The sequence below is a fragment of the Somniosus microcephalus genome, chromosome 26 (genome assembly GCF_052327205.1).
Source record: "Somniosus microcephalus isolate GS21.2 chromosome 26, FLI_Smic_1.0, whole genome shotgun sequence".
NCBI lineage: Eukaryota > Metazoa > Chordata > Chondrichthyes > Squaliformes > Somniosidae > Somniosus > Somniosus microcephalus.
Window position 1 is genome coordinate 13,313,180 of NC_141012.1, and position 27,131 is coordinate 13,340,310.

The window sequence follows — 27,131 nt, forward strand, 5'->3', positions numbered from 1 at the left end:
TGTACAGGGCCTTGGTGAGATCACACCTTGAGTATTGTGTGCAGTTTTGGTCGCCTTATCTGAGGAAGGATGTTCTTGCCATGGAAGGAGTTCAGCGAAGATTCACCAGGCTGATACCTGGGATGGCAGGAATGACGTATGAGGAGAGATTGGGTCGATTGGGCTTATACTCGCTGGAGTTTAGAAGAATGAGAGGGGATCTCATTGAAACTTATAAAATTCTAACAGGACTAGACAGGCTAGATGCAGGAAGGATGTTCCCGATGGCCGGGGAGTCCAGAACCAGGGGTCACAGTCTAAGGATAAGGGGTAAGCCATTTAAGACAGAGATGAGGAGGAATTTCTTCACCCAGAGAGTGGTGAACCTGTGGAATTCTCTACCACAGAAGGCAGTGGAGGCCAATTCATTAAATATATTCAAGAAGGAGTTAGATATATTTCTTAAGGCTAAAGGGATCAAGGGATATGGGGAGAAAGCAGGGACAGGGTACTGAATTTGGATGATCAACCATGATCTCATTGAATGGCGGAGCAGGCTCGAGGGGCCGAATGGCCTACTCCTGCTCCTATCTTCTATGTTTCTATGTAACTGAAAGTTGCAGGCTTGATTCCCAGCCTGTGCTGAACTGACCACTGTCAACCACAGGAGTAGTAGAACAGGAATAGGCCTGATTTACCATTTTGTTAATAAGTAGGTTGCTAGTAGGGTTACACCGATTGACCTTGCTGTTCTAAACTGGGGAAGGGAAAATCACCCAGGGTTCCTGGACCCGATCACTATCCAACAACCTCTGCTGGAGAGTGCATTTGTGGACTTGAGTTTAGGCCAATACTGGTCCTGACTCTGATGTGTCCACAGTCTAACAGGTTGACAGCATTCACTTCCTGGGCTTACACGTGGAGACTAGCCGCAAGGGTGAGGTACCAACTCGGTCCTGCAGCCGTACCCCAGTATGAGTCAGTACCTTCGGGAAGGGGGGAGAAAAGAGAAGAAAAAGAGAGCACTTTTGTGCTAAAGAAAGCTGCCTAGAATTCCCATTTGCAAACTTGAATAATAGATTAAGGGCACTGAAGGATCGTTTTAGGTGCTGTCCTCCAGATGTTAAACCAGGGTGGGGGAGGACGGTGTCGGCATTTGTATGGCGAGGTAGACATTAAAAAAAGCTCAGGGCACCAATTGTAGAAGTGCAGGAAATTCTCCAGGTGTCCTAATAAACAGTCCTCAGTTAGCCAACACCATCAAGTTGTCATTCATCTCATTATTGTTTGTGGGATCTTGCAGTGTGCAAAATGGCTGCCACATGTATCTGCATAATAAGAGTGAAGTGTACTTCAATGTATTGTCCCTGCTCTGCTTTGGGATGTTTCTTGATATGTTGCTTTATACATGCAAATAGAAACATAGAAACATAGAAAAATAGAAGCAGGAGTCGGCCATTCGGCCCTTCGAGCCTGCTCCGCCATTCAATATGATCATGGCTGATCCTCTATCTCAATACCATATTCCCGCTCTCTCCCCATACTCCTTGATGCATTTTGTGTCTAGAAATCTATCTATCTCCTTCTTAAATATATTCAGTGACTTGGCCTCCACAGCCTTCTGTGGTAGAAAATTCCATAGGTTCACCACCCTCTGAGTGAAGAAATTTATCCTCATCTCAGTCCTAAATGTCCTACCCCGTATCCTGAGACTGTGACCCCTCATTCTAGACACCCCCAGCCAGGGGAAACATCTTCCCTGCATCCAGTCTGCCTTTTCTTCTCTGCATTCAGTATGTAATTTTTAAAGAACGAATGCATTTGGAGTGGTGCAGCCAGTCAGTGCCAGTGCTAACTATTTCAGCCTTAGTTTCTATCTTTCCTCTTAGAAGGAATGATAATGGAAACAGCAACCTGTCCCTCTATGTGTTCTCAATCTAAGCCTGGTCAGACTTTCTGTAAAATGCACATTCAGGCACCGAGCCTGCTGTGGTTATACATTGGTAGTGAGATCACCTCTGTGATGTCTTGCCATAAAAGACAAGAGATTTCAAAGCTAAATATTGATTTGATGATCTAATAAAGATAATTATAGGAGTTAGGTGGCAATCTTTTCTTAACAGGGAAGGCAAATGATTCATGGAATAGGCAACTCAGATTGGCAAACTTTGATCCACCCAAGCTTACAACATCCATCCTGTTTACAATGTACATAGATGGCCTGAAGTGGGGACAGAAACAAAACTCCCCAGTTTGCAGATGATGCGGGAGGGGCAGCAAATAGGAAAAGACTGATAAAAATACAGCAGAAATGGAATCGAGTGGGGAAGCGGGGATGATGAGAGACAGATTTCATTTAATGTTGACAAATGCAAAGACCTGAGATTGGGAAAGGATAACAACACAGTGGCAATATGAGCTAAGTGGTATCATTCAACATAGCAGATGGACGTGGGAGCACTGGTGGAGAAATCACTGAAGCCATCAGCACAGTGTCCAGCAACAGCAAAGACAACAAATGGGATCTTGGGATGTTTAGCCAGAGGAGCAGAACACAAAGCTCAGGAAGTCACTTTGAGTTTGTACAGAGTAGTGGTCCATTCCCATTGTATACAATTCTGCTCACCGTATCATGACAAAGACCTTCAGATATTGCAGAGGGCACGGCAAAGAGGAACTGAATTGATAGCTGGAATTAGGCACTTGAGTTATGAAACGAGCTTGCAGAAGCATCGAATGTTGGAAAAGAGAAGGCTCAGGGGTGATCTTCTAGGTCCTAAGGTGTGTAGGCAAGATAAACATATGCAGAAGGTGGGGAATTCATGGAATGGACTGGCAAGGGAGGGCAGCAGGAGCTGATTATCAGCAAATTCAGGAGAGAGTTGGATAAGTACCCGGCCAACAGTTTGGTATCATGGGTTGTGATGTTTCCGAGACAGTAGGACCATACATGATCCTGTACACTCCTATCTTCCTATGCCATCAGTTACACACTACTATGCCATCTGAAATATTGAATAATAAAGGGAGGGAAAATCCTGAGCAAAAATCACCATGAACCAAATAAGAAAGGAAGGAACAAAGATTGTTCAACTCCCTGTCACCGTCCTAAAAGTGTTAGAGCTAGGAATCTAAGGCTAGTAAACCTAGTGACAGTGATATAAAACAGAAAATGCTGGAAATACTCAGCAGGTCAGGCAGCATCTGTCGAGAGAGAAACAGTTAACATTTCAGGTTGATGACCTTTTGTCAGAACTGATGTTTGACTGCTGACACTGATGTTTTAATGTTAATCAGAATATTGAAGATGTTAGGTTGAAACTCCCTCACTGATATCTCTACAACTATGGCCGCAAATTTAATAGCGCTCAGCAGGTGGGTTTGGAGGCGGGTCCGTTGTCAAAATAGCAACGATTGACAGTGGGTAGGAAACCTGCTGTCAACCCGCTTTCACGCGAGTCTCCCAGGTGTCGGGTCTGTCAGTGGAGAACTGACCCGACACCAAGCAGCGGGGATACAATTCAGATTGTTAAATGGCTTGTTAAGAGCCAATTTAAGACTATTTTGAGGTTTACTTCTAATTTTACCTTCTCCCCCACGGGTTACCCGATGTTCGGGGAACACGCCAGCTCAACCTGGCGTGTTTTGCGTCTGCTCTGATCTTTGTGAAAAGCTGACAGCTGCAGAAGTGGTGTGAAGGATGCCATGTTGCAGATGGTGAGTTTCAGAGCACAGAAAATGTTGGTTACTGCATTTTAATACATATAGCGATTTCTTCAGCTTACAAGTTTTTAGATCCAACTGTATGTCCAGTGCTACCTCATTGGGAGAACCTCTCTCACCAGTGACAGATCGCATCTGTCATCTCACCTGCAGCTGCCATCTGTTCTAGCAACATAGGAGCCATTGAAACAATCAAACTTTGGTCCGCCGAATCCTTCCACAATCCGCCCCAATACCAACATCACCAGGCACACCAACAACATCACCAACCTTCTCCGCCATCACCGGACGCTGCACTGGACACAGGGCATCAGCCCCTGATAATATTGCTGCCCGGGAGGCCAGCAATGGCATCACCATGGCCAGAGTTTCTTCACTTGACACTGTAAACCCTGGCTGCCACCATCCCACACCAGCACCATAAAGCATCCCTTTAATGTCCAAACCATTCCATGCACACACATCACTATAGTGGAGGGGTGGGGGGAGGGGAATTGTGACTGAACAATCACTGGAACTCAGTAAGACACTTCTCAATGTGCGCTCAGATCTGTCCAATTTGGAAAAAGAGATTTCGTTGTATGACAACACATTACCAGAAACTTCACATGGACATTGGCTAAACCTCTCAAGTGCCTACCCTTGTGTGTTGTTAGTTGGTATGATTGCACTAGGATGAGGGTAAGTGTGAGGGGTGACTAGTGAAATGGGGAAGTGATAATGTAGATAGAGAGGGATGGGTGGCGGTGCAAGGTAAGTTGGTGTGAGTAAGGATGTGCAGGAGTAGGGTAGGGAAGGCAGAGTGATGGGGATGTGTTGAGTGGCACAGCAGGGTGAGTTTGTGTATGGCTTTGCAGTAACGTTTCGTGATCCACTGAGATCATTGAAAGGTTGGCACCACTGCAGCCAGGCCCCCTGATGACATCCCTGCTTGTGCCCTCCTGTGCAATGTGCAACCAGGCTGCGTTGGTGTCCTGGGGAGGTGTCTTCTGCCCTTGGAAGGGAAGATAACCTCCCTGCAGCTGTGACTACCTCCATAAGCATATGGAGGGAGTCATTGGAGAGCCTGGGTGCAGCCGTGCACCTCTGTGCAGTGCTTGTCAGTGTTTGCTGCACCTCAATGCTCTCAAACACTGACAGCACAACTGTCAAACTCCATGTGGACGTGGTCCCTTTAAGGAAACCAGCTGATGACGCGCCCGCAGGGTGAGCTTAACAAGGCCAATCAAGGGAAAATCACATCTACAGAGCGGCTGCAACCGGGAGCTGGAGCAGAACCAGGAAACCAGCTCTCCCGCCACCATCCCACCTCCTCCATTAAATTCACAGCCTTAGTTTCAGATATCCAATGTGGGTGACTAAACCTGTGGAGGACTGTAGTCTCTGCAGCAAATAAGGAAATTGCATTTTTTGAGTTTATTTGGAACTAAAGCGGACAAGGTTCTTGCCTTCGTGGGCCACTCTGGTGCATACCATGGAGCTTTGGAGAGCACATGCCAGGGTAGATTTTTCCGAATCCTCGGAACCGGTGAGATACCTCATATGCCACCGGAAAAGCAATTTAATTGGACGGACGCCCACTAATTTTCAAAGCAAAAGGTCCCTTGCCACATACGAGGACTTGGAAAAACTACCTCATAAAGTTTGAATCGGTGTTGCCATTCACTTGAATATATGCTGATGACAGCAAATCTTGTGATTTAGGTTTAATCAACCAATGAGGCAATGGGGCTAAGAACTTGCCTTTCCAAATCTCCACTGAACTCAAACTAGACAGACCAGAGAATAAGAAATATAAGCCAAGTAGATATTCTAAGGGGGATTGACAGGGTAGATGCTGAGAGGTAGTTTCCCTGGGCTGGAGAGTCTAGAACTAGGTCACAGCCTCAGGATAAGGGGTCGGCCATTTAAGACTGAGATGAGGAGAAATTTCTTCACTCAGAAGGTTGTGAATCTTTGGAATTCTCTACCCCAGAGGGCTGTGGATGCCGAGTCGTTGAGCATATTCAAGGCTGAGTTCAATAGATTTTTGGACTTTAGGGGAATCAAGGGATATGGGGATCGGGCGGGAAAGTGGAGTTGAGGTTGAAGATCAGCCATGATCTTATTGAATGGCGGAGCAGGCTCGAAGAGCCGTGTGGCTGACTCCTGCTCCTAATTGTTATGTTCTTAGAGCTTGAGTTGCCGGTGCTGTGTGAGTTGGACTGCCTGGGTTCAGATTACATGGAGATCATAAGCAATCGTTTGGGCTACCCTGATTCAGAGATTACAGCAACTTCAGATAAAATTGGCGTTTCTCCTGTTTCATTTTCTAAATATACATTTTCTTTTTTGTTATCCACTCTCTCGTTTTTTTTTTCCCCCTTCTGCTTTTCATCTTCCCTTCTCATTTCTCTGGACCATACACTTCCGGCAGCAAACAAAGCTGGTCGGTGGGCAGTCTTCCACCTGAGCAGCTCCTCATTCAGCTGCAAGGAGGTGCACAACAGCAGCCTGGAGATGACTGTCCATGAGGATTGTCTCCTTAAATGTGGGGAGATGCCTCGTCCCTGCTCAGTGCCTTGTCATGGTGTCACAGCTGGGATTGAGAGCTCAGCAACTGGATCCTGCACTCAGCACCTGGTTTGCCAACACCCATTTTACAAATGTAAAGAAATTAATTATTGTGTATGTTAGGTGTTAGGCAACATAATAGTATTTTTAAAGCCACAAAGAAAGACTTGCATTTATATAGCGCCTTTCATGGCCTCAGGACGCTCCAAAGCGCTTTACAGCCAATTAAGTACTTTTGAAATTTAGTCACTGTTGTATTGTTGAACATGGCAGCCAATTTGCGCACAGCTAGCTCCCACAAACAGCAATGAAATAAACAGCCAGATAATCTGTTTTTTCTAGAGCCATCCTTTGTTTCTTAACCTGTCCCATTACCACCTCCGCTCGCCTTGAATATCTCTTAATGTCTCTCAATGTCTCTTAATCTCTCCCGCTTTCTATCCTATCACTGACCTTCCCTTTTGTTCTTTCATCCCCTCCCCCTTTTCCCAGCTTCTAAACTTGCTTTCCATTTCCTGCTTTTTTCCAGTTCTGACGAAAGGTCTTCGACCTGAAACGTTAACTCTGATTCTCTCTCCGCGGATGCTGCCTGACCTGCTGAGTTTTTCCAGCGTTTTTTGTTGTTATTTTGTTTTTTGTTATGTTGGTTGAGGGATGAATATTGGCCAGGACACCGGGGATAACTCCCCTGCTCTTCTTCGAAATAATGCCATGGGATCTTTTACGTCCACCTGAGAGAGCAGACGGGGTCTCGGTTTAACATCTCATCCGAAAGACAGCACCTCCGACAGTGCGGCACTCCCTCAGTACTGGCACTGGGAGTGTCAGCCTGGATTCTGTGCTCAAGTCCCTGGAGTGGGACTTGAACCCACAACCTTCTGACTCAGAGGCGAGAGTGCCACCCACTGAGCCACAGCTGACAGCCCGACAGAAGATAATCAGTGTATTAATCAGCAATTCATAGCTGTGCTTTGAAAGGAACTTCCAGTTGTTAATATGCTTTGATTTCTCCACAGTCAAGGAACCCTACGCCCGCTGGAATTCCACAAATGGAGCTTGCAGATCAGCAGCCAGCAGTCAGTTACTTCTCCTGGAGCCAAACACTTTCGACTCTACCGACGCCAGTGGCACCATGTCAGACAAACTCTCTGACGTCTCTGCCGCCTCAGTTTGTGCCCCTATCCATTTCTGTTCCTGAGCCAGGGCTTCTGGAGCTGGAGGATGCCAGGAGGACCATTGCGAGCATGGCCATTGAAAAACTGCTACAGCAAGATGAAGACAATGACACGTATGTTTCTTTACAATAGAGCTGGAAAAAAAAATAAAAGCCTAGATTGCATAAGAGTGAGCTGGCTGCACAGAAAGCCACAGCTGTATTGCTATTTAACTGGGCTTGTTATCAAGTGTTTGTGGCCTGCAACTCCTGCTTACAAGAATTCAGTACTTGTCACATGGCTTCGCAGATTTTTTTTTCAAAGTTTTTTTTAAACTAGATTAAAAGCAATGATTTGAGACTAGCCAGAGAGACCTCTTGGTGTTTGCTACCAAATGTAGGACCTACATTCCTAGGGTTCCTATTTTACCATGATTCACTCATAAATTGGATCAATGATGCAGCTCACAGTTAAGGCAGTAGCACCACCTGGAAGGACAGCTGATAGACATCACTGGTCGACACTGATTTGTCAACCGCACAGAAATTAAAACTATTCACTGTGCACGTGTGTCTGTCAGAAATGGTTTGTAAATAGATAGCATTAGGAACTTCCTGCAGTGCAGTAGAGTGAGCAATCACCAGTGTTGAAATGCATTCACCAATCCATGGCATTTGACTTTTGACACAACGTAGTGAATTTAAAACAGCCCAAGGACGCATATCCATTGTCACTGGTCTTGACTTGGTGGGCCAATGCATTTTTCAAGCTCTCACTACCTTTGATGTTAGTAGACTGGCCACTCTCTGAGCTGCGGTGTGACAGTATCTGAGTTTCTTGCAAGTGGGAGTTTTTGAATTCAACACAGCACAGTTAGAAAGACTGGTGCAGGAGATAAAGTGAAGCCCTTTTAAGATCATCTCTCTAGGATCACTTAACTTTTTGAAATCAACTTTTTTTTTTTAAAAAAACAGAAACACTTATTCCAAGCTAATACCTTCACCAAACTTCAGCCACAATAACCTTTTTCTCTTAAGCGAGTTGAAATTAAATTGTGCAAATATTAGCCCATGATCGCATACTGTTTGCGTACGCAATTCTTTTCATGAGGATAGTAAAATGACTTTGAGATCTTGGACAAAGGGACTGCATGCATTTCAAGACACTTGTTGTCCCAGTGGATTGGCAAGAATGTCATTATTATGGTAACATTCCCTAGTTTAGCCCTTAGCAGCAGCTCTTTCCTGGCTAATGGGCACTGTCCATCCCTGAAAATTCTCTAATATTGTTCTAAAACAACTTTAATAGTACATTATTTAGGTGCAATTGATTGAAAGGCACATTGTACTGTTAAAAAATATTCCAATAAGCAACTCTTACAGTAAAATTAAGTGGGTAATATACATCAAATCACTGCCATTATATAAAATTCCTGATCCAAGGGTTAAAGTGTTAGCCAATCCACACGTCGTTGCTCAGCGCACTCTGTCAGCCCAGCCTATGTCAGTTGTCTTTCACATGATAGCAACTTGCAAACATATCGTTTTTGGACAATAGCAAATGTTTAGTTTCTATTGCAAACTGAATAGCCAAAACAGCTAGGTACACATAGGTAATGTTTTAATAGGTAGTCCAGCATTCCTGATCATAGAATAAAATGATCTTGATGCATTTAAGGGGAAACTAGATAAAAACATGAGAGAGACAAGGAATAGAAGGATATGTGGGTCGAGTTAGATGAAGAGGGGTGGGAGGAGGGTAGTGTAAACACCAGCATGGAACAGTTGGGCCGAACGGCCTGTTTCTGTGCTGTACATTCTATGTAATTCTATGAAAATAGCGATGCATTTTATCATGTTTCAAGTTTTGTTTGAATCAGCACAGTTGGCTTTGAATTGGAACTGTGAATTAAGCCGGCTTTATCTTTGAACGCTGAATTCACTTGGCGCATTAAACATAAGAACATAAGAACATAAGAAATAGGAGCAGGAGTAGGCCAATCGGCCCCTCGAGCCTGCTCCACCATTCAATAAGATCATGGCTGATCTGATCCTAACCTCAAATCTTCTATCACTCTCCATCCCACCCGAACCCATGTGATAGAACTAAAGGAGTGCAAAGTGCAATGTTCCTCTCTATAGCACTACTGTACCTCATCCTCATGAAGTTCTAACTGGCTTTTGATACAATTTAAAACAGCCCAAGGGTGGATTAGGAGACATCCTACTTAAGAATAACTCTTGGTGCTAGCAAATAGAGCTTGACCTTAAGAAGGCTCCACTATATTGGCCTTTTCATGTTTGTGCCATCCATGTGATATCGAAGCATCTGAGACATGTCTGCTTTCAATTACATTTTATTTGTTTATGATTCAAGTCATATTCTCTGTTTTAACTGTTGTTCAAATATAATCCGTAGTGTGAACAAATTGATATACAGTACTGCATAACTTCCTACCTGGAGAAGTTCATTTTTTACAATAGCAATAAAATAATGGCATTTTCAAGATAAGTATTCATGTTAAGACAAAGGAAAGGCAGCTTTACCTTCTCTGACCTTTGCAAAGCTAGCTTTACTTTTAATAGCTCTGAGTTTTCTTCAGTTTCACTTACATGCATCTGAGCTACCATTTTCTCCCCATAGTGACCAGTCAGGAAGGGAAGGGATCGACAGCCAATGTCACAGATCAAAATGCCCTGTATTAGTGCCTCTCAGAGGACAACCAACAATAAAGTTTGGGCTGAGGCTGACTCCTCCCGCAACAATAACCCCACCTCCAAATTGGCTAAATACTTGATCTTTTGTTCAGTTGGTACTCTGGCCAAGATCAGCAACCTACCATATGGGGGGAAGCTAAAATATAAACGGGGCTTCAAATCCAAATCCCCAAATCCCTGTTACAGAGCACTAATACCTTATAGTCACTAGTAAATCCAATAGGGAATTCAGGAGAGACTTCTTCACCCAACTCGCCACCACAAGTCGTAGTTGAGGCGAATAGCACAGATGCGTTTAAGGGGAATCTAGATAAACACATGAGGGAGAAAGAGTTGAAGGATATTAATGAAGAGGGGTGAGAGGAAGCTTGTGCGGAGCATGAACACCAGAATCTGAATGACCTGTTTCTGTGCCGTAGACTCGATGTAACTTATATCCATTTTTTTTTAAACTTTTTTTTGTTTTAGCTTTTTTTCCTATTTTCTTCCCTTTCCTACCTTCCTCCCATGAAATTTTGCACTAGCTTTTGTTGTGTTATGAGTCCATAGCTGCTGCTAGTCTGCTGGAAACGTTACCCAACTGGCTAATCCTCAACTATGAGAAGAGCGGTGAATGTTGGCAGCCTATTCTAGAGTGGCAGCTGCACAGCCAGGCCCAATCCCAGGCCTGAGCCCCAACAATCGCACGTTAGAGAAGCTACACAGTAGACTTATGATGGCATGTCAGAAAATGGCCCCTTATTCCATGGTCCCATTGGGACGCCTTGCCCACAGAGAAAGCATTCAGAAATTTGGGCAAACACTGCCCACAATTTTCTAACCATTTAAAATTCAGGTTGGTAGTGCATCTGAATTTCTGATATCATAGATTCATAGAAATTTATGGCACAGAAGGAGGCCATTCGGCCCATCGTGTCTGTGCCGGCTGAAAAAGAGCTCTCCAGCCTAATCCCACTTTCCAGCTCTTGGTCCGTAGCCCTGTAGGTTACGGCACTTCAAGAGCATATCCAAGTACTTTTTAAATGTGATGAGGGTTTCTGCCTCGACCACCCTTTCAGGCAGTGAGTTCCAGACCCCCACCACCCTCTGGGTGAAAGAAGTTCTTCTCAACTCCCCTCTAACCCTTCCACCAATTATTTTAAATCTATGCCCCCTGGTTATTGACCTCTCTGCCAAGGGAAATAGGTCCTTCCTATCCACTCTATCTCGGCCCCTCATAATTAACTACACCTCAATTAAGTCTCCCCTCCGCCTCCTCTGTTCCAAAGAAAACAACCCCAGTCTACCCAATATAGCTAACATGCGCTCTCAGCGGGTGAGGGTCCTTGCCAGGAGCATTGATGGGGCACTACAAAACTTAGCCCCTGGTCATTCAACAGGGATTCATCTGCAAAAAAAATATGCAATTACCCTGTACAATTGAAATGTAAGTTGAAGCCATGAGCACCATTTTCCAATGTAGACCATCTGTTCAAATGGTTTTCAGTATATTTATTGTGCTAAATATTGAAAAGCAGCCAGTATTAGCAATACAATAAAACCACAGAACAATAGTTAATTTGCAGTAATTATGCTGATAGGGTTCGATGAAGAGGGGTGGGAGGAGGCTCGGACCAGTTGGGTCGAATGGTCTGTTACTGTGCTGTAATATATGTTGGTACAGTATTTTTGGGTGGTCAATGGAAGCTTTTACTCTGGTCCCAAATAGTTGAGAATGTGATATAATCAAAAGAGAATATGGCTTTAATTCAACTGATAACCAAAAATATATTCTTTTTTAAATATTTCCACAGTTGTATTTGTGCTCCATGTAAGATTATTCTTGTTCTAATGGACCACCTGTAAAAGCCAATAAGTGGTGTGTTATCTCACAGTATATGTAAAGAGAGACCAAAATAAATATACATTTGCACACAGCCTTCCTTCAGTCTGATGAATTTTTGGGCCAGTGAAGAGTGAAATCAAAATAAATCAACATGCAAACTCTATCCACTTCAATATCAGTAACATTGCAGACCTGAGTAATAGCACTTCTCTTCAGAATCCTTCTGTGGCAGCAACTTTCTGCTTATTCTTTGGAATATCTGAGTTATTTTAATTGAGGATCCACAGATTTTTGTTAGGTAAGGGCACCAAGGGATAGTAGTGATTAGCACTGTTGCCTCACAGCGCCAGGGACCCGGGTTCGAATCCGGCCTTGGGTGTGGAGTTTGCACATTCTCCCCGTGTTTGCGTGGGTTTCCTCCGGGTGCTCCGGTTTCCTCCCACAGTCCAAAGATGTGCGGGTTAGGATGATTGGCTATGATAAATTGACCCTTAGTGTTAGGGGGATTAAATACATGGGGTTACGGGGATAGGGTGGGATATATGTTGGTGTAGGGGTTACAGGGATCGGGTGGGATATGTGTCGGTGCAGGCTCGATGGGCCGAAATGGCCTCTATCTGCACTGTGGGGTTTCTGTGATTCTGAGAACCAAGGCGGGTAGGTGGAGTTGAAGTGCAGATCAGCCATGATCTAACTGAATGGCGGAACAGGCTCGAGGGGCTGAATGGCCTCCTCCTGTTCCCTATGTTCCCAGTGTATAACAACCATTGAACTGTTGCTTCAGAGCAAAGTGAAAGCAGGAAAGTCCTTAAAACATAATTTCTGAGCAATTTTGAACAACATTTATAGGGGATCTTTGAAAAAAATTGGTAAAAGTTTGCTCATTTGAAAGTGAACAGCACAACGGTGTGATCATATTTTAATGCCATAATGTGCCACCTGTGCGCTACTCCATCGAAAAACACAAAAAATAAGTTTTGCCAGGAGCTTTTTCCAAGTATTTCCTTCCCCATGACAATCTGGTTGAAATTGAGAACTTGCTATATATGTCAGTCATGCCTTGCTTCTTGCCTATCAATCTATGAAGATCACTGAATGAGAAAGAATATGGTATAATCATTGCACAATAAGAATCCCTTCTTATAGAGGGATCAAACTGACAACTTAGGCTCAGTCAGTAAAGTGCCTCGAGGCGTCCCGAGGACACGATATAAATTTGTTTTTATCATTTTCTTATTCTTCAAGGTATGATCAATATTGGATTTTTAATTGGATGTTATGAAGTAAATTGTGAATTTCTTTGCTACATGCCTCAGTAAGGGAGCCAAGATTCAGTATGAAACACTCCTGGCCCACAAGGAAACCAAAAAAAAAAAGGAAAATTAAATAAATTACTTTTCTGGGCCTCTTCGGGCCTTGGACCCACTTGCCGTAAGGTTGGCCTGGCAGGGAATGGCTTCCCCCCTCTTGCCTCGGCTAAAAATTGGAGTCTGGTCTCAATGACATAATGGGAGCTCAATCTGCATATTTAAAGCAGGACCCCACTGTTTTCTGGGGGGGGTGGTGTCCCACATACCTGCTAAAAACAGCTGGGTAATTACAGTGGGATCGGAGGGGGTGAATCACTGCTCTGATTTTAACATGCCCACACCGGTTTCCTTCTCTAGTTACAAAGTACCAGCACTACATTAGCCTTTATTTTTATGATATTGACTAGCCGCCCAATCTGGACAGTTTAGTAGTTCCATTTCCATGGTGTCCAGCTGGAATGTTAATCTTTCATTAGCACATGGAAGCGTGGCTCTATCTAAGAGTATGGTTGCAGTACAAGTGCTGTTATTGGACAGGTACCTGTACACTGAGGTACACAGCTGAAAGACCCAAGTTATGCTGCTTACTGCATCACCCTTTGCCCAGCAAGAAAGGAACACTATGCATGCAAGGACACTCACTGGACAGTTACACTTTCATAGAAACAGAAAACGTTGGTATCACAGAGCAAGTCAGTCAAGAGAAAGGACAGGTTTCAGATGTATACCCTTACTTCAGACTGCCAGCATTTGCAGTTTTTTTTCTTTTATTTTATTGTTAAATTTTAATGTTGTGAGAACCCATGTGTCAGCCGTGGCTCAGTGGGCAGCACCCTCACCTGCTGAGTCAGAAGGTTGTGGGTTTCAAGTCCCACCCCAGAGACTTGAGCACAAAATCTAGGCTGACACTCCAGGGCAGTGCTGAGGGAGTGCTGCACTGTCGGAGGTGCCATCTTTCGGATGAGACGTTAAACCGAGGCCCCGTCTGCCCTCTCAGGTGACCCTAAAAGATCCTGTGGCACTATTTCAAAGAAGAGCAGGGGAGTTACCCCCGTGTCCTGGCCAAATGTTTATCCCTCAATCAACATCACTAAAAACAGATTGTTTGTTCATTATCACATTGCTGTTTGTGGGAGCTTGCTGTGCGCAAATTGGCAGCCACATTTCCTACATTACAACAGTGACTACGCTTCATTGACTGTAAAGCGCTTTGGGACGTCCAGTGGTCGTGAAAGGCGCTCTATAAATGCAAGTCTTTCTTTCTTTAGTGGGATAATTGAGCTTGGAAACATTCAAATTTAAGTTAAGGCAGTCCAACTTGGCTTCACACCAGGTGGAAGTTGGCAACCTGACACCCGGGTTAAATTGTACCTCTAGGCATGGGTGCACATTCAAAGCTGCTTTGCATTGACGCAAAGGTGGTCGTACAACAGCAGAGTAATGCCAGCAGGGAGTGATTGCTATCAGGAGGTGTGCATAATTGACTAAATATAAGAGAGAAGCAGCATATGAGCTTCACCTGGTTTGCACTAATTTCCTGATATCAGTCACTTACATTATATATGGCTTCAGTTTGCTAAATGTTTATCTGCGTACATGTGTTTACGGGGGATGTGGGTGGCAGGACCGATTCATGTATTTGATCGTTTTTAAGTGCTGGCAGCAACTGTCGGTGCAGGTGCTAACTGTCAACAAACTCTAATCTCCTAATGTATTGACACCGTTTGTACAAAAGAATTATTATTATGTCAGTCTACTTAGAAATATCTTCACGCAACTGGAAGATTCTCACCCCAGTTATGTTCGATTTTCTGATGGTTTACTTGTAAAAGTCAAGATTGCAATCGGCACGGTTCTCATACGAATGCCGAATGAATTTGTATAAAAATCCTTTTTGCACTATATTAATGCCGGCGTTAAAAAAAAAGGGAGCGAGGAATTTGGTACGAACACATTAAGAGACATGTGAGCGCAATGTCTGAGGAAGGATGTTCTTGCCATGGAGGGAGTGCAGCGAAGATTCACCAGACTGATACCTGGGATGGCAGGAATGACGTATGAGGAGAGATTGGGTCGATTAGGCTTATATTCGCTGGCGTTTAGAAGAATGAGAGGGGATCTCATTGAAACTTATAAAATTCTAACAGGACTAGACAGGCTAGATGCAGGAAGGCCGTTCCCGATGGCGGGGGAGTCCAGAACCAGGGATCACAATCTAAGGGATAAGGGGTAAGCCATTTAGGACAGAGATGAGGAGGAATTTCTTCACCCAGAGAGTGGTGAACCTGTGGAATTCTCTGCCACACAGGGCAGTTGAGGCAAATTCATTAAATATATTCAAGAAGGAGTTAGATATATTTCTTAAGGCTAAAGGGATCAAGGGATATGGGGAGAAAGCAGGGACAGGGCACTGAATTTGGATGATCAGCCATGATCGCATTGAATGGCGGAGCAGGCTCGAGGGGCCGAATGGCCTACTCCTGCTCCTACCTTCTATTTCTATGTTTCTATGTCGATCATAAGTCCTACCCTTATTTCCTTATAGCAACCTGTCTTTGTGTAAGCTAGTTTGCTCTCCTCGGTTCTGAACTCTCAGGCTTGGAAATTCATCTCGGGCGGTGGCACAAAGCGGGTGTTAGCGGCTCGGGACGCCCGTTACACGCAGCGCCTGACGTTTAATTCCACTGACTGCAGTGGCGCTGAATATCAGGTGCTGTGTGGAACGGGCGGCCGGTCCCATACTGCCCGCGTTGCGCCACCGCCCCGACGATTTTTTTTTTAGGCGACTGTTCATTGATGCTACCTTGCAAAGAAATAAGAAAAGTATTCAACCTAAATTATTTTCAAATTCATTTGCCATTTTCTAATCAATGGAATGAAAATCAGGCGGGTTCTATATATACTCTTAAATATATCAAGGAATATTTTTTAATGCAAACATTTTTTTTTAATTGCATTGCAAAACGCTGCCCAATTGGGCTGGTTCATGGCAGATTTTACATCCGGCGATATGCAAACTTGAGCAGAAAAAAAATCACTTTTGCAAAGGAGTGCAATTTGCACCCAGATCGCTGATTGCGTCCAAAGCGGAAACTCTTGGCCTGCATATGTAGACTTATTCTTCATGATCCATTACTGCCCAGGCAGCGAAGCTGAAAATCTACCCCTCGGACATTTGCGTTCAAATTAATTAATCTCCACAAATTTACCAAAAATGCAAGCTGTGTTGCTGGTGGGAGAGTGCTGAGAATGAATTAACATCAAAATGACCAACATACCCTGAGTTAATGATTGCTTTTCTGCTAATGTTGACTTAGTGCCCACACACTGACGATGTTATCATACAACAGAGATCAATAGGAATGGGCAGAGGGTTAAAAAAAAAAGCTGACTATGATGTGGTGGAGCACAACGTCATAGCCGCAATTCCCACACCTTGACATCGCAATTACAATAGTGCTGTGATCTTCATCGCTCCACCATTGGCGGCAGTGCCTTCAGGTGCCAAGGCCCTAAGCTCTGGAATCGCCTCCCTAAATTAAATTCTCTGCCCCAAAGGGCTGTGGATACTCAGTATATTCAAGGCTGAGATCGATAGATTTTTGGACTCTGGAGAAATCAAGGGATATAGAGATAGGGCATGAAAGTGGATTGAGGTTGAAGATCAGCCATGATTGTATTGAATGGCGGAGTAGGCTCGAGGCGCCGTATGGCCTACTCCTGCTCCTATTTCTTATGTTCTTAGTCTTATGTTCTTAAACCTCTCCGCCTCTCTACCTCTCTCTCCTCCTTTAAGGCACCCCTTAAATCCTACCTCTTTGACCAAGCTTTTGGTCACCTGTCCTAATATTTCCTTATGTGGCTTGGTGTCAAATTTTGTTTTATAACGCTCCTGTGACGCACCTTGGGACACTTTATGATGATACAGGCGCTATATAAATACACGTTGTTGCTGTTGATGGTGGGAGTAAAGACCCAACAGAAACCAGTTACTTCTACACCACAGGTTTGGGGCTATCAGAGGGAGGGTCTCCCAGAACCGCTCACATGAACCTCGGAGCTGAGACCTGGGAGTAGGTCACCCATCCTCGCTCGACCATGACCGAGGCAGGCCAATGGAAAGGGGGCAGAGAGAATATGTAATATAAATAAGTGGGAGCATCATCGATCAAAACCATAATTCTTTACAACTGTGTTTTAGTGATAGTGTTACAATGAACCTTTCTCTTTCATGTAAGAAAAGTACTAGGCACTTGGTCTATCCCTATATCCCTTGGTCTAAGTATTAAACAAGGCTTTAATCAACTGTTTTTCAACATGGAGATCTAGTTGTGTCCTTCACTAGTTCCTGTTAAAGAATGTCCTGAGCAAGCTGGGCCCATGCCCGAGTATTTATACTTTCCCTGGACAGCGCCACCAGCAGGCCGCCCGGTATCATTTCATAAGTCATTTCCACATGAATGACAAGATTCATGTCACTCTGTTTATTCCCTTGTTTCTCAAATCCACACTTGTCCTGCAGTCAACGGGACGTGTGATGGCCTTTTCTCAGGCTTCTACTGACACTGCCCTGAGAAAACCACAAGGAGCTGCATAAGAGCAGCCCCAGAGACAAAAATCCTTCTGGCTACCCATCTCCACCATGGTGATACGCTCATCCTTCACTCGGTTCTTCTCACAACACTGTAGTGCAGATCAACCGTGCAATGATTTGGAAGAGCACGCTTGAATCGTCTTTCTCTCTGACACTGCGTGTTGATGCTTCAGTACACTGCACCGCTTGAAGCTCTTTTTAAAGACTGGTTGCCCAACTGTCAAACTGTCATAGCAGAAACCGAGTTAGTGATCACTGTAACCAGCAACTGCACGATTTGTTTGGTTTCAGAATCCTTCACATCTATGCAGCAAAAGGTATGCGGGAGCACGCCTACGCAGCGGCAGAACGAATGCGCGAGCTCAGAAGACTCGATACTAAAGAACACAGAGGAAAGGTATACAAACCTTAACACACATCCTCATGAAATAATTTACTATTGTGCAAACTGCTCTTACCATTTTAGATTATCCAACTGTATATCCACACTACCCACCTGAAGAGCTTGATTCTCTAAAGGTCCATGACCATAGAAACATAGAAGATAGGAGCAGGAGTAGGCCATTCGGCCCCTCGAGCCCGCTCCGTCATTTAATGAGATCATGGCTGATCATCCAAATTCAGCACCCTGTCCCAGCTTTCTCCCCATATCCCTTGATCCCTTTAGCCTCAAGAAATATATCCAACTTCTTCTTGAGTATATTCAATGAATTGGCCTCAACTGCCCTGTGTGGCAGAGAATTCCACAGGTTCACCACTCTCTGGGTGAAGAAATTCCTCCTCATCTCAGTCCTAAATGGCTTACCCCTTATCCTTAGACTGTGACCCCTGGTTCTGGACTCCCCCACCATCGGGAACATCCTTCCTGCATCCAGTCTGTCTAGTCCTGTTAGAATTTTATAAGTTTCAATGAGATCCCCTCTCATTCTTCTAAACTCTAGTGAATATAAGCCTAATCGACCCAATCTCTCCTCATACGTCATTCCTGCTATCCCAGTACCCCAAGGCTATAGCAAAAGCAAATAGAGTATTCGGATGTATCACTGGGACAATCCAATATAAAACAAAAGCACTATACTGTCCATGTATAACTTTGGTTGGCCTCATCTAGAATATTGCACCTATTTCATTCCCCCTCACATGGTGGGTGATATAAAGGCCCTGAAAAAAGTTTAGAGGAGGGCCACCAGATTGATATCTAGCTTAAAAGTCCTTCCATTACCACAATATGCTTAGAGAGCTGGGACTTTTTACTCTTGACAGCATAGACTACAAGGAGATTTTATGAAGGTCTTTAAAATAATGAAAGAACTAGACTCTGTCCGTGTGGATAGACTATGAGTTAGATAGGTTAGGGAGAACCAGGGGACTTGCATAAAAGTTAAGTCAGCATAGGTTGGGAAGTTTTTCTTTTGAAACAAGTTACAGGCTGATGCAATGAGTGCAAATTCACTGCAACCGTTCAAAAGAAGCTGGACCAGTTTCTGGCTGAGACTGATAACACAGCATAAAAATGGTAGGGGGGCTATTGGGCGATATGTTTAATGGTCATGGTGGTCTCCTGGAACTCGTTTTGATCGCCTTCGTGGGTCGGAGAGGAATTTTCCAGAATTCTTTTTCCAGAATTGCCATGGGATTTTCAGGGGTTTTTTTGCCTCTCCCAGGAGATTACGTGGCTGCCGGTGGGTAGGGAACATTGAAGGTCATGATGCTCAGTTGGACCATGACAATATGGGGCATTCTCGATCGATCAGCTGGTCTTTTCCTGTCCCTTGTTTCATATGTTCATGGAGCTGAATCAGTTCAGATTGGATTGGAAAATTGACAACGTCACTCCATTATTTAAGAAGGGTGGGAGTGTTACACCAGGAAATTATAGACCTATTAGTGCAACATCTGTTGTGGGGAAGTTACTAGAATCTGTCATTCGGGACAGCGTGACAGCACTTGGAGACGTATAAACTGATCAGAGAGCCAGCGTGGATTTGTAAAGGGTAAGTCATGTCTAACGAACCTAGTTGAATTTTTTATGGAGGTTACTAACATGGTAGATAAGGGAGTGTCCATGGATGTTATTTATACGGACTTCCAGAAGACATTCGACAAGGTTCCACATAAGAGACTGTTAACAAAAATGGGAGGGCATGGAATTGGAGGCAACCTGTTGGTTTGGATAGAGAATTGATTAGGAGGTAACAGACAGAGAGCAGGGATAATGGGATGTACTCCAATTGGCAGGATGTGACTAGTAGTGTCCCTCTAGTTAAGCTCCCTCTGTTCTGGGGCCTCAGCTTTTCACTACATTTATCTATGACTTAGATGAAGGAATAGACAGCCACATACCCGAGTTTGCTGATGATACTAAATTAGGTGGCACAGTAACTAGTGTAGATTAGAGTAGAAAGTTGCAAAGGGACATTGATAGATTAAGTGAGTGAGTAAAACTGTGGCAAACTGAATTCAATGTGGGGAAGTGTAAGGACCTGAGAAAGATCGATCAGAGTATTTTCTAAATGGTGAGAAGCTCGGAACTGTGGAGGAGCCGAGAGATTTAGGGGTTCAAGTACAGAAATCACTAAAAACTAGCTCTGGTTAGACCACATCTGGACTATTGCGTTCAGTTCTGCACACCGCACCTTCGGAAGGATATATTGCCTTTGGAAGGGGTGCAGCGCTGATTCACCAGAATGATTTGGGGCTTAAAGGATTAAGTAATGAGAACTGGTTGCATAGACTGGGCTTGTATTTCCTTGCGTATAGAAGATTAAGGGATTATCTGATTAAAGTGTTTAAGATAATTAAAGAATTTGATATGGTAGATAGAAACTATTTCCTCTGGTGGGGGAGCCCAGAACACAGGGGAAGGGAATGACTTTAAAATTAGAACTAGAACGTTCAAGGGTGATGTCAGGAAGCATTTCTTCACACAAAGGGGAGTGCAAATCTAGAACTGCCTCCCTCAAAAAGCTGTTGAGGCTAGGGATCAATTGAACATTTCAAAACTGAAATTGATCATTTTTTTTTAAGGTAAGGGTATTAAGGAACCAAGGCGGGTAAATGGAGTTAAGATACAGATCAGCTATGAACTAATTGAATGGAGGAACAGGCTCGAGGAGCTGAATGGCACAGTCCTGTTCCTATTTGTGCCTATTACACCTGTACTACTTGCCTAGCTAATGATGCAATTTATGATATTCATAGACACCCCTATTGGTTGCTGTGGTAGCCAATCAGCCTCTGATCGTACGAGACCTGATTATGCTCGGTGCTGATCTGAATGCTGTTGATGACAAAGGACAAACCTTTCTACACCTAGCTGCTACCTACGGCCACTTAAGTATCATTCAGGTAAGCATACCTGTTTACTCCTTCTCTGTTAATAATGAAGGCTAATACTCCAGATAAATATTGTTGAGTAGCTGAATTTTTTTTTTATTTGTTCATGGGATGTGGACGTCGCTGGCAAGGCCAGCATTTATTGCCCATCCCTAATTGCCCTTGAGAAGGTTCTTGAACCGCTGCAGTCCATGTGGTGAAGGTACTCCCACAGTGCTGTTAGTTAGGGAGTTCCAGGATTTTGAGCCAGCAACGATGAAGGATCGGCGATATTCTTCTAAGTCAGGATGGTGTGTGGCTTGGAGGGGAACTTGAAGGTGGTGGTGTTCCCATGTGCCTGCTGCCCTTGTTCTTCTAGGTGGAAGAGGTCGCAGGTTTGGGAGGTGCTGCCGAAGAAGCCTTGGTGAGTTGCTGCAGTGCATCTTGTAGATGGTACACACTGCAGCCATGGTAAGCCACTGGTGGAGTGAGTGAATAGAAACATAGAAACATAGAAGATAGGAGCAGGAGTAGGCCATTCGGCCCCTCGAGCCTGCTCCGCCATTTAATGAGATCATAGCTGATCATCCAAATTCAGTACCCTGTCCCTGCTTTCTCCCCATATCCCTTGATTCCTTTAACCTTAAGAAATATATTTAACTCCTTCTTGAATATATTTAATGAATTGGCCTCAACTGCCTTCTGTGGTAGAGAATTCCATAGGTTCACCATTCTCTGGGTGAAGAAATTCCTCCTCATCTCTGTCCCAAATGGCTTACCCCTTATCTTTAGGCTGTGGCCCCTGGTTCTGGACTCCCCCGCCATCGAGAACATCCTTCCTGCATCTAGTCTGTCTAGTCCTGTTAGAATTTTATAAGTTTCAATGAGATCCCCTCTCATTCTTCTAAACTCCACCGAATATAAGCCCAATCGACCCAATCTCTCCTCATACGTCATTCCTGCCATCCCAGGTGTCAGCCTGGTGAATCTTCACTGCACGCCCTCCATGGCAAGAACATCCTTCCTCAGATAAGGTGACCAAAACTGCACACAATACTCAAGGTGTGGTCTCACCAAGGCCCTGTACAACTGCAGCAAGACATCCTTGCTCCTGTACTCAAATCCTCTCGCTATGAAGGCCAACATACCATTTGCCTTCTTAACCGCCTGCTGCACCTGCATGCTTACCTTCAGCGACTGGTGCACAAGGACACCCAGGTCTCGTTACACTTCTCCTCCCAATCTATTGCCTTTCAGATAATAATCTGCCTTCCTGTTTTTGCCACCAAAGCGGATAACCTTGCATTTATCCACATTATACTGCATCTGCCATGCATCTGCCCAATCACCCAACCTGTCCAAATCATACTGGAGTTTCTCAACATCCTCCTCACAGCACACACACCCACCCAGCTTTGTGTCGTCTGCAAACTTGGAGATATTACATCTACTTCCCTCATCTAGATCATTAATATATATTGTGAATAGCTGGGGTCCTAGCACCGATCCCTGCGGTACCCCACTAGTCACTGCCTGCCACTCGGAAAAAGACCCGTTTATTCCAAGGCCTAGAAATTCAGTTGCGTTCGCCAGCCGTTAACGCCATAAGAGGGGTAGATTTCCAGCGCTAGGCACTTAGCGCCCGGGCGCAGGCCGATCTGCGCCTACGCCCAACTTCAGTTGACATTTAGCGCCGGCGCAAAGTGTTTGCGCCCGCTCAGCTGCGCGCGCAGCTTATGACGTCATTTCGTCGTGCAACGCTGTTTGTGCGCCCCAAACCGGAAATTCAGTGGCGCCCGCCCAATGTGGGCGTGGCGCTGTTAAGAACTGTGAAGTGGAACGCAGCAGAGGCCCTGTGGGCCTCGGGGAGCGCTAATTAAAGGGCACTTACACTGAACTATAAAGGTCAGCCATTTTGCTGCAATGACTTCAGTGCTTTGGATTTCTGTACAGAGACCAAGGAACAGACCTTACTGATTTGGGACAACATAGGAGAGGTATTTTTGGCTTCTGGCCAGAGCTTGGAAATTTGACTCTTGTGATTTCACTGTTTGCAAGTTTATTATGGGGGCTGCATGGGGTTCCAACCCTCAGTTCCAGCATTATGTGCGAAGGGCTTGCAGACGCTGTGTGAGAGGGGCAGCCATGCCTAGACGCAGAGGGGCCATCAGGCGTCGGCAACGTAGGCCTTACCCACTCAGGGAATACCGGCAGCAGGTGTCCTATCTCACCATGACTGCCGCGCATTGTGTTAAGAGGCTGCGCTTCAGAAGGGAGGTGGTTGCAGAGATCTGCCAGCTGCTTCACAGAGATCTGCGTCCACAGCTGATGTGCAGGACCTCTCTGTCGGTGGAAGTGAAGGTCACGGTGGCTCTGAACTTTTATGCAAGCGGCTCCTTCCAAGCCGCTGCTGGGGACATAGCGAACATCTCCCAGTTCGCCGTGCATCGCTGCATCCGGCAGGTCACCGATGCCCTTTTCGCAAGGAGACACCAATTCATCTCCTTCCCCATGACCCTAGAGAGGCAGGAGCAGCGTGCAGTCGGATTTGCCAGGATCGCCGACTTCCCCATGGTGCAGGGCGCCATTGACTGCACGCATGTGGCTATGCGGGCACCTATCGACAATGCCGAGGATTACCGCAACCGGAAGGGCTACCATTCCCTCAATGTACAGCTGGTGTGTGACCACAGGCAGCGCATCCTAGCTGTCAATGCCCGCTTTCCAGGAAGCAGCCACGATGCATTTATCCTGCGCCAGACTACTGTGGCTGACATGTTCGAGGCACAGCCTCCACCAAGGGGATGGCTTATTGGGGACAAGGGCTACCCTTTGTGTACATGGTTCATGACCCCGCTCCGTGCGCCCAGGACCCCTGCGGAGGAGGCATACAACGAAAGCCATCAAGCCACAAGGAACATCATAGAGCAAACGATTGGCGTCCTCAAGCAACGGTTCCGCTGCCTGGATCGTTCCGGCGGATCTCTACAGTATTCGCCGGATAGAGTCTCCCAGTTCGTCGTCGTTTGCTGCATGCTGCACAACCTGGCTATCCGCAGGACTCAGGCACTGCCACCTCACGTTGGACCACCACCTCAGGAGGATGAGCAGGAGGACCATGAGGAGGAGGAGGAGTACCAGCCCAGGAGGGAGCCACAAGGTCCAAGGGCCGTCCGCCAGCGGCTTATTGAACGGCACTTCTAGGCCCCCTGTCAGGGAATGGCTTGTGGCAATGAACGCACCTGAATGCAGCCGCTCCGCAAGCCCTCAGCCGGTTAACGCAACAACCACTTGAAACATGACACCTGGACAAGCTGAATAAATAAAAAGCTTTATTTAACAAACTCAGGGCCCTTCCCACATGAAACAGAGAAACAGACAAGACCCCCAAAAAACAGTCAAAAACATATCTCACTCCCACAACCTGGGGAGGAATAACAAAACTTGTCAATAACATTTGCCTTCATCCTCGGCCTTCCCAAAATAAGCCCCCCCCCTCCAGAACACAACCACCCCCATATAAAAAAACATTTGCCTTCATCTTCGGCCTTCCCAAAATAAGCCCCCCCCCTCAGAACACAAACACCCCCATATAAAAAAAACAGTTGGCAACACACTCTACTTGGTGTGCCGAGAGGGCGAGTCCTTGTGCAGGCTTCTCCGGCCCCTGCCCGACCTGTTGCTCCGCCTCAACCTGGGCCCTGTGGGTGTGGCAAGGCTGGGGGAAGGCTCCTGAGGGGCACACTGCATGACGGCAGATGCCCTTGGGGGTCGGCCTAGACGAGGTCCGGCCCTGGAGGGGCCGGCTGCTGACTGCTGCAGCTGTGGCTGGGCAGCATCAGTCTCTGCATCAGCTCGTCGCACCTTGGCTGGGGGAGTGGCAGTGGCGGCTGCAGCAATGGGGGCAAGCTGGCTGATGCCAGGCGCTCGCTGGTCGCCAGAGACACTGGCACTCGGCCGGGCTGGTACTGCAGCAAGCGCAGCAATCTGGTGGAGGCCAGACCGCTGTGCTGCAGCAGGGCGGCGGGTGCCCTGGCGATGCTTCCGTGACACCGCGAGCGTGGCAGAAGTGAGTGCCCGAACTGCCCTGGTCTGTGCCCGCATCAGATCAGCCAGTGTCTGCACGGCACCACTCATGAACTCGCGACTCGCGTCCTGTGCTGCCGCGAGTTGGTCGACACCCCTGGCCTGTGCTGCCGCGAGTTGGTCAACACCCCTGGCCTGTGAGTCCCCGAAAGCGGCCACACTATGAGCCAGGGACTCAATGGCCTGAGGCATCTGTCCTACAACCCCCATGAACTCGTTGTGGCGCTGCTCCGAGGCCGCGGACATTTCATCAAGGAGGCGCACCGCCTGGGCGAGGACCGTCTCCGGACTGGAGGGCGGACTCTCCCTCTGGGGAGAAGGCCGCCGAGCTGCCCGACCCTTCCCGCGTGCCTGGACGCCACTGGGCCCAGCAACTGCCCTCCCCTGCAACACTTCCCCCCTCTGGGGAGAAGGCAGTCGTGCTGCCCGACCCTTCCCGCGTGCCTGGACGCCACTGGGCCCAGCAACTGCCCTCCCCTGCAACACTTCCCCCCTCTGGGGAGAAGGCAGCCGTGCTGGCCGACCCTTCCCGCGTGCCTGGACGCCACTGGGCCCAGGAGCTACACCCCCCTGCAACACTTCCCCCTGGCTCTCCTCCAGGCAAGACGTCTCCCCTCCATTGCCATCCCCTGGCGCGGATGAGGGTTCCCCCGATGTGCCGCCTTCCTCTTGGTCCTCGTCGTCCTCCTCTTCCGAGGGACTGGCACTCTCAGCTTCATGGACCTCCTCCTCACCAGCTGAAAGCAGGAAGGCACAAGAGTAGCTTTAGAGTGAGGACAGGGCGTCAGCGAGGGAGGCATGAGTGGTGGCATTATGCGCATTGGTCGGACAGTGGCAAAGGATGTAGATCTGAAGCGCAAGGGGAACGAGAGAGGTCCAAACGGTCATGTCCTTACCATTGGGGCCCAGCACAGGGTCCGTATCACCAATAGCAACGGGGCCAACCACCAGGCCACGCATGAGTCGAGCCACGCGCTCCTCCAGCTCACTGAGCTCCTGGAACTGGGCACGGCCTCCCCCGGTGACATTCCGGCTCTTCATATTCTGGGCCAGCTTGGCCTGCAAGAGAAAGGACGGCCTCTAAGTACAGTGTGGTGCCCTGTTGTTGTGTGCACTGCCTCCCATGGTGGAATAGCTTGGCCAGTGTGTAAAGTGCAGAAAGTGCTATTGATGATCATGCCAGTGCCATAGCTGCGGGAGGAGGGATGGCCATTAGGCCTTTGAGGTCCCTTTGCCCATAATGTGAGGTGCACATGCAAGGATGAGGAGGACACTGGAAAGGCTACTCACCTTGACCAACTGAGTGAGGTCGTTGTACTTCTTGCGGCATTGGTCACCAGTCCTGGGGACATCGCTGGCGGCTGACACCCTGTGGGCGATTTCCCTCCAGGCTCTCCTGAACTGCCTCCTGGGAGCCTTCTTGCCACTGTCCGGGCACAAGATCTCTCTTCTCTTTTCCAAACCCTTAAGCAGCACCCACAAAGCAGGCTCTGAGAAGCGCTGCGCTCGTTCACGGGCCTTCTGCATGGCTTCAGGCGCTATTTGGGTCCACCAGCAGTGTTGAGGCCTAGCTGCAGGGCTCCACTATCCAGGGCGTGGCAGCAGACCAAGTCGACCCTTCCCCCTTTAAGAGCTGGCCGGCGTCAGGGTGTCTGCTGTCAATCAAAACATGACCGCACCTGCGCTGCGCCCGGCCTCGGCGTTATCAGTCCGCACCGCCGGCTTAGCGCCTAAAGATAGGAGTGCAACGCCAGTTTCAGTGCTCGCCCAAACTCCTTAGCCAAATCTACTGAATTTCGGCAAAGTGGCCTACACTTTCCGGCGGGCGCTAACTTTAGCGACCGCCCGACTTTAGCGCCCCAAAAGTGGCGCGAC

The 27,131-nt window shown here is 46.7% G+C and overlaps 1 protein-coding gene across 1 annotated transcript in view; it reads left to right on the forward strand.

Moving 5' to 3' along the window:
• Positions 1 to 27,131, forward strand: part of LOC147100298 (uncharacterized) — a 187,565-nt gene that overhangs the window by 89,242 nt on the left and 71,192 nt on the right. The window contains exons 9-11 of the mRNA XM_085968228.1: positions 7,272 to 7,543; positions 18,147 to 18,252; positions 21,057 to 21,203. Of these exons, the coding sequence (XP_085824354.1) occupies positions 7,272 to 7,543; positions 18,147 to 18,252; positions 21,057 to 21,203 (525 nt within the window). The remainder of the gene's footprint in view (positions 1 to 7,271; positions 7,544 to 18,146; positions 18,253 to 21,056; positions 21,204 to 27,131) is intronic.